This window comes from Tupaia chinensis, unplaced genomic scaffold, assembly GCF_000334495.1.
Source record: "Tupaia chinensis unplaced genomic scaffold, TupChi_1.0 Scaffold143758_1, whole genome shotgun sequence".
NCBI lineage: Eukaryota > Metazoa > Chordata > Mammalia > Scandentia > Tupaiidae > Tupaia > Tupaia belangeri.
The window spans coordinates 1855498-1862316 of NW_006203607.1; the positions used below are offsets into that span (position 1 = coordinate 1855498).

The following is a 6819-nucleotide window of genomic DNA, read 5'->3' on the forward strand; positions in this document are numbered from 1 at the left end:
CCCCGTGTCCCCCCAGCTCCTAGCCTGCTGTGTCCATGTCACTGTCCTGAGCAGGGGCAGGTGGCAGGCAGCAGACTGGCCGAGGTCAGCTCTGCGACATCCTGCCTCTCCCGGGGAAAGCACTCGCGGTGCTCTCAGAGAAGGCCGTCTGTGCCTGACCTTGCTCTCTGTGCTTGGGCGGGGGTCGCAGAGGGGGCCACCAAGAAGCTGCGCAGCAACATCCGCCGGAGCACGGAGACGGGCATCGCCGTGGAGATGCGGAGCCGGGTGGTGCGCCAGGGCAGCCGCGAGTCCACCGACGGGAGCACCAACAGCAACAGCTCCGACGGCACGTGAGTGCAGCGCCTGGCCACCCATGGCCGCATCCTGTCCTCCAGCACAGAGCCCGGGTCAGGCTCCATTCCTCTGCCTCCACCTCCTGTCTTCCTCTTGCTCCCATTGGAATACCCCAGAGGCCTAGGGACAGTTCATTTTACCTTGTTTCAGGAAGGGGACTCTTGCCTCCCGCCTCCCACTGCCTGCACACTACCCTGCTCCAGAGAGGCACGGGAGGGAAAATGCGATCCTTTTAAAGCTAAAACCATTGTTCAGGCTTAGAGGAGTGGCGTTTTCACAAGCAGCCTTGATTGGGGCTTAGGGAAGATTAGACTGGAACAGTGTTTTCCGGACTGGGCGGTAACTCACAGGAAGGAAAATCGGTTTAGGGGGTCAAAGCCAGCATGAAGAAAAGACAGAGGAAACTCTTATATCCAACCTAGTGACGACGAATTGGTTCATGGACGTCGGTTTCCGGTTTTTTATGTCTAGGTGCACACTGATCTACACTGGGTCGTGATGTTACGTCTTACGCATGGGTTGCAATAAGAATTGTGCAAGTCATTGAGGGATAACTTCCCCTCGATCTCTTCTGAGTCTGTTATGCTATAGTTATGTAACTACGATGCTGTGCTTCTGCGCGAGGCCCTCGGAGTCCCAGTCTCAGGACTCCGTGACTCCGTTATTTAAGACTCAGTGATCACGGGTCTCCCCGCCACACCTACTTTGGTGACTACGAGTATGCACTGTCATCTATGACAGCTTACCATGTGCAGAGCACCCCTGGGCACCTCAGATCACCAATTCTTTTTTGTATTTGTGTTTGCCGTTAGGCATGTGTGCCTGCTGGAGAGGGGCAGGGAGAGACCAAGAGAGGGAAAGTGAGAGAACGTCTCCTAGGCGGGATGACCATGCGCAGTACCTTACCCTCCAGTCTTTTCTTGGGATTTTGGGCACATGCATCCATGCACCTGGCATGATTTTCAAGTCTCCAGGTTTGGGGCTGGAACTACGGAGTTGGCCTTGTGGGAATCCAGTGCCTTCACCTCCACGCCACCTGCTGGCCCCAGATCATTGATTCTTACACTGGGATCTGCTGCAGTGATCAGAACAGGAGCAGTGAGCCATTCACACTTCCGACAACCCTGAGGGATGTGGGTACTACTGTTGTCCCTGTTTTACTTTAGAGAAACTGAGGCCTGGGAGGAGGCTGAGGAACCTTAACCTTTGACTCTCTAACCTTTGTTCACATTCTCTGCACTCTCTAAAAAGCTCCTAAAATCCTGTGACCTTGAGAGTCTAAGTTTTTGTTTTTTAAGTTTATTGACTTAGGAGACCCACCCCCCACAGGGTCTCCCCGCCATGATCCAGCCCCAGTCTGAGCCAGCTCAGACACAGCTATCTGCATATGCCCTGTGTGCTCAGGGAGGCCCCGGGATGTGAACTCAGGACCTTCCCTGTGTGGGCCCAGTTGTATTGTTACTGCCCCTCACCCCCTCTTTAAATTCATGGTAGAGAAAGTGCACATGAGAAGCACACACACACACATGTGCACACACAGAGGTGCCTTCTACAGGATCTGCTCACGCTGCGATCCCTTTCACCAGCAGGGTGGGATCTTGGACACATATGTGCCAGCGTGTTGCAGGTCAACCACGGTCAACCATGCAGCTTCCAGCACTGCAGTCCAGTGTGCGACAGGCTGTGCCCAGGCAGAGCAGAGTCTAGATTGTTCCTTACCCTCCTCAGGCTCCATGTCCTAACTATGTGATATGTGGCGGTAACGGAAAGGCCCTGCAAGGCTAGAAGCCTTTTATGGCAGGGGGCGGGGTGGATCCCTGGTTTGGCCTGAAAACCATGCCAGGTACACATGTGGATGCCCAGGATCCCCACATGTGTGGGGAAAGAGGATCATGGCATGATGAGATCCAGTTAAATGTCCCTCTCTCTCTCATGCACTTTCTATCATAAAAAGAGAAACAAATTCAGGCCAGCAGGTGGCGTGGTGGTTAAGGCACTGGACCCCCACATGGCCAACCATGGTTCAAGTTCCAGACCTGGCAGCTTGCTTTCTCACTTTCTCTCTCTCTCACTGTCTAATGGGTGTGCATGCACTGTAGTAAATTAAACACATAAAAAAAGTTAAAACTAAATAAATCTTTTTTAAAAAGAGAGAAAAAGAATTATTTTTTTCTTTTCTTTTTTTTGGAAAGTTTTTTGCTATAGGGTGCGTGCACTAGCCAGAGACAGACAGAATGTGAGAAATTACCCCCCCCCCGGGGGGGGGGTGGGCAACACTTTTCCTCCATTCTCCTCCCAGGATCTTGGGTACACACACACATGCACCCGGCATGTGTTTGAAGCCACTGGGTCCAGGACTTGAACCACTGTTGGCCATGTGGGAGTCCAGTGACGTAACCACTATATCACCAATTTTTTTGGTCCTGAATTTTTTTTTTTTTTTTTAGCTTGGGGTTGAGTCAGACAGTGGCATGGCTGTAAGATGTGGTGCTCCAAGAGGGTGACCCATGTGGGAAGGTCCCACATCCATGGCTAGAGACCTCCCTGAGTATGCCGGGCCCATGTGTGCCCACGGTTCAGGGCTGGCTAAAAGCTCAGGGTGGACCACAGCATCAAAATCCCACTGGGGTTCTCACACTCTCTCTTGCTGTTTCTCAGAAGAAATAAATAAGTTTTTTTTTTTTAAGTGGGTTGGGGGGCCAATTGGCAGTGTGGAGGATAAGGCACTGGATTCTGCATGGCCAACTACGTGGTTCAAGTCCCAGACCCAGTGGCTTGAAAATCATGCTGGCATGTGTGTTTGCATGTCCAAAAGTCCCCAGAGGAGAATGGAGGAGAGGAGTTTGTGGTGTGGCTATCCCCTTTGGGGAGTGATTTCTCACTTTCTCTTTCTCTCTCTGTCTGGGGAATGCATGCACCCTATAGCAAAAAAAAAGAAAAACCTAAAAGAAAAAAAGGGGGGTAGACCTTGAAGAGCCGAAACTGAATCTAGCTGGAGATGCAGAATCGGACAGCAAAAACAGCCCACTCTGTCCTCCCTGCCTGTCACTGGTAAAGGGGGACTCAGGGCCACGCCGGCCAACAGGGGTGATGCTCTGAGTCAGCCTTCTCTCCGGAGCCTGGGCGGTTCTTAGAACTCACTTCGGGCCATCGTAGCCCCTGAGTGACTGGGTCAACCCCTCCCTCATCTGTTCTTTCTCTGCCGGCCCCACCCGGAGCACGGAGGCCCAGCATGTGAGAAAGCAGCTTTCTCCTGGGTGACAACAGCAGTAGCTACCACTTACCGTCTGCTTGCCTGGGGCTGCTCGCGCTGCCTCTGCCCCAGCCCTCAGCACGAGCCTGTGCGCACCGTCTCGGTGCGGGCCCGCAGGTCTTCTGCTTCTTGGAGCCTCTGTTCTCCTACCTGTAAAAGTGGGTAATGCGCCCCCCACACACACACACACAGAGCAGTTGTAAGAACTTAATAATAGAAGGCGCGTGGAACGGTTAGTGCTCTGTTGGCACCTGGCCAGCTCTCAATCACTCTCGCTTTTTCTGGTTACTGTTTCCAGGCCCCCCATCGTCCTGGCCCACCCACCATCACTTACCATTCATCTCAACCCTGTAATTGTGTTATTTTGGTCTCAGTCGCTGTTTTGGGTACCACCTCACGGACTCACTTGGATTTCAAACGTATGGTCAATTCAAACCTCGATTCTTGGCGCTTGCTCCGGGCACTGGTACTTCTGACCTGTCTCTGGTTCTTGGCATTGACATCCCCTTGTGAGGACACGGATGTGCAGCAAGCCTGCCATATAAGGGTCACCTCCGAATTCCCTGCGGCTTGAGGAGTAAATACTATCGTATGTTATTTTTATTAGTCTCTTAAGTGACATCAAAGTATTTTCTTCAGGGTGCAGAAACGAACTATTCCGTTGGTCTCCAGCCAGCATAGTGCACTCACGCTGTGTAGAGAAGGGACTGAGGCCCACAGGGAAGTGCCCAGTGTCCCGGGGACAGAGCCCCCACCTCCCACCACCCGCAGGGCCACCCCAAGGCTGCGGGCCACCCTCATGCACCTCCTCTGCCTCCTCCCGCAGGTTCATCTTCCCCACCACCCGGCTTGGAGCAGAAAGCCAGTTCAGCGATTTCCTGGATGGGCTGGGGCCAGCTCAGATTGTGGGCCGGCAGACACTGGCGACACCACCCATGGGTGAGTCTTCTTGGGGCAGGGCACGTGGGGTAATGGTGGCCTCATGGCAGGAACAGTGAGCCGAGCTGGGGTCTGCGTGACATGGTATGAGCGGCAGAAAAGATGCCTTGCTTGGGCTTCTGAGCCAGCATGAACTTGGCAGAGAACTCACCCGTCTCCTCCTCAGCGGGCACGGGGTCCCTGCTCCTGCTGGCGCCTGCAGCAGCTCTTTTTAAAGTATTTTGCCAAAGGGCATGTGTGTTCACTGGAGAGACAGAGAGAGATGGTGAGAAGGAAAGTGAGAAATCACTCCCGGGGCATAGCCACGCCACCATCCCTTCCCCTCTGTTCTCCTCCTGGGGTTTTGGGTGAGTGCACACACACACATACACACACACACACACACACAGTGTGATTTTTTTTAAGTCGCCCGGTCCAGGTCTTGAACTGCGGTCAGTGACGTGGGAGTCCAGCACCCTAGCCACCATGCCACCCACTGGCCCACGCAGCAGCTTTTATAACACAATCCCTTCCTCAGCTCAGCACACACTCACCCACTTCCCATCCGCCTTCTGTGTGCCCGCAGTGCCCAGGGATGGGCATAAAACAGCACAGACAGCCGCAGTGTCGGTTCTCGTGAAGTTTATTCTAGCACCTGACCTCAGGTGAGTTCTTCCCTTCTTTGAGCCTCAGTTTCCTCATCTGTAAAATGGGCATCATAATATCCACTCTGGTTCCGCAATCTACCTGTCCACTCAGCTCCCTTAGGTGCTTCAACCCTATTCCAGTGTATTCCTCAGAAACTGGGGCTTACTCGACTGGTCCCTCCTAACAGGGCTTGGCACCTGGAAGCCTTTCCGCCATTTTCTCGTCCCTCTTCCCCACAATTAGGAAGTACTTCCGAGGCCTCCACTTGGTGCTCTTAGCAGTGGTCTGGCTCATTTTGGGAGTCTCAGAAACCCCCCTGGGTACTGGCTGGCTGGGCTTCAGCAGCTCCTCCTGAGGCCGGCTTCCCCCAGATGCTCCTTGCTCGGTCTGACCTGAGCAGGATCAGGACGTCCCCACTCGAGGTGCTCTTCGGGGGCGCTCCCTTCCCCATTAGGCCCAGTGTCTGACCTGGACGTCCCACTCAGCCCTCCTCTGGGCAGTGCTTGACCTTCTACCCTCTTAGCAAATGAGCAGGCCAAGCGGACAGTGCCCTGCTGCGTCATGCAGTGGAGCTAGGACTGTGTTCCAGCCAGGACTCTGCTCTGCACGGCCCTCCAAAGTGCCCATGTGGGCCTGGTGGTGGTGCAGTGGAAACTCAATCGGACCTACCTGGAAAGGTGCTGGGTTCACCTCCCAGGATCTCTGTGAACACATCAGGCACGTGTGCCCGTGGTCCAGACCGGCTGAGACTGGGGTGGATCACACTGTGAAGACCCTGTTGGGAGTCCCTTTATCTGTCTTTTTCTCACTTTCTTTGGAGAGAAAAAAAAAAAAAAAAGAACAAGTGCCTATACAAGAGGCCAAAAAAAAGAGCGGCCTACAGGTGCCCTCAGAGGGCGGGGGTCAGCTCTCATCTGGTTGGATTTAGCTAATCCCTAGCTCTTGCTTCAAGCTCTGGGGACTGGGGAGCCAGCCACCTCCACAAGGCCAACGCACCACCATGCTTGGAACATTTGTGTGTGGTGCCCCCTGGTGTCCCAAACCGAGAAGGACAGGTCCATTTGTTTCCACTGTTCAGATGTTACAGTGAGACATGATTGATTTTGGAGACCCTCTCCCTCCCCATGAGGAGGTCAGGAACAGCGACATGGAAGATAGATTCAGGATGTGTCCTGAACGCAGTCAGCCCCTGGCTACCCAATGAGCAAACAAACTTTCACAGTCGCTCAGAGAGTTAAAATGGGCAGCCAAACCCCAGTCTGGCCATTTAATTTTTCTGGATCAGACTTAGCATTCTGCATCCCTTTGAAGGATGCTCCGAGTGAAGACTGCTAACCCACCTTGCATGCAGCGCAGAGTTCCCAGGAATGGGAGGCGTGGGTGCACGCAGAACTCGCCCTTGCGGGTAACCCAACCTGTGAGAGCACAGTTCTCAACGAGCAGGCCCGCATCCTGTCATGTCCTGGGCAGGCTTAGAAATGGGAGGCGGGGGTGCCCGCATAACCCGCCCTTGCGGGTAACCCAACCTGTGAGAGCACAGTTCTCAACGAGCAGGCCCGCATCCTGTCATGTCCTGGGCAGGCTCGTAGCTTGGCATCAGTAGGGAAGTAAGTGGCTGTGGGCTGCTGTGCCGGAGGAGAGGAGGAGCCGCTGCATCTACCGGC

At 54.1% G+C, this 6819-nt stretch overlaps 1 protein-coding gene across 1 annotated transcript in view; it reads left to right on the plus strand.

Annotated features, from left to right (window-relative positions):
- Nucleotides 1–6819, plus strand: part of RIMS3 (regulating synaptic membrane exocytosis 3) — a 52211-nt gene that overhangs the window by 32501 nt on the left and 12891 nt on the right. Inside the window, exons 4-5 of the mRNA XM_006164928.2 lie at nt 191–332; nt 4416–4528. Of these exons, the coding sequence (XP_006164990.1) occupies nt 191–332; nt 4416–4528 (255 nt within the window). The remainder of the gene's footprint in view (nt 1–190; nt 333–4415; nt 4529–6819) is intronic.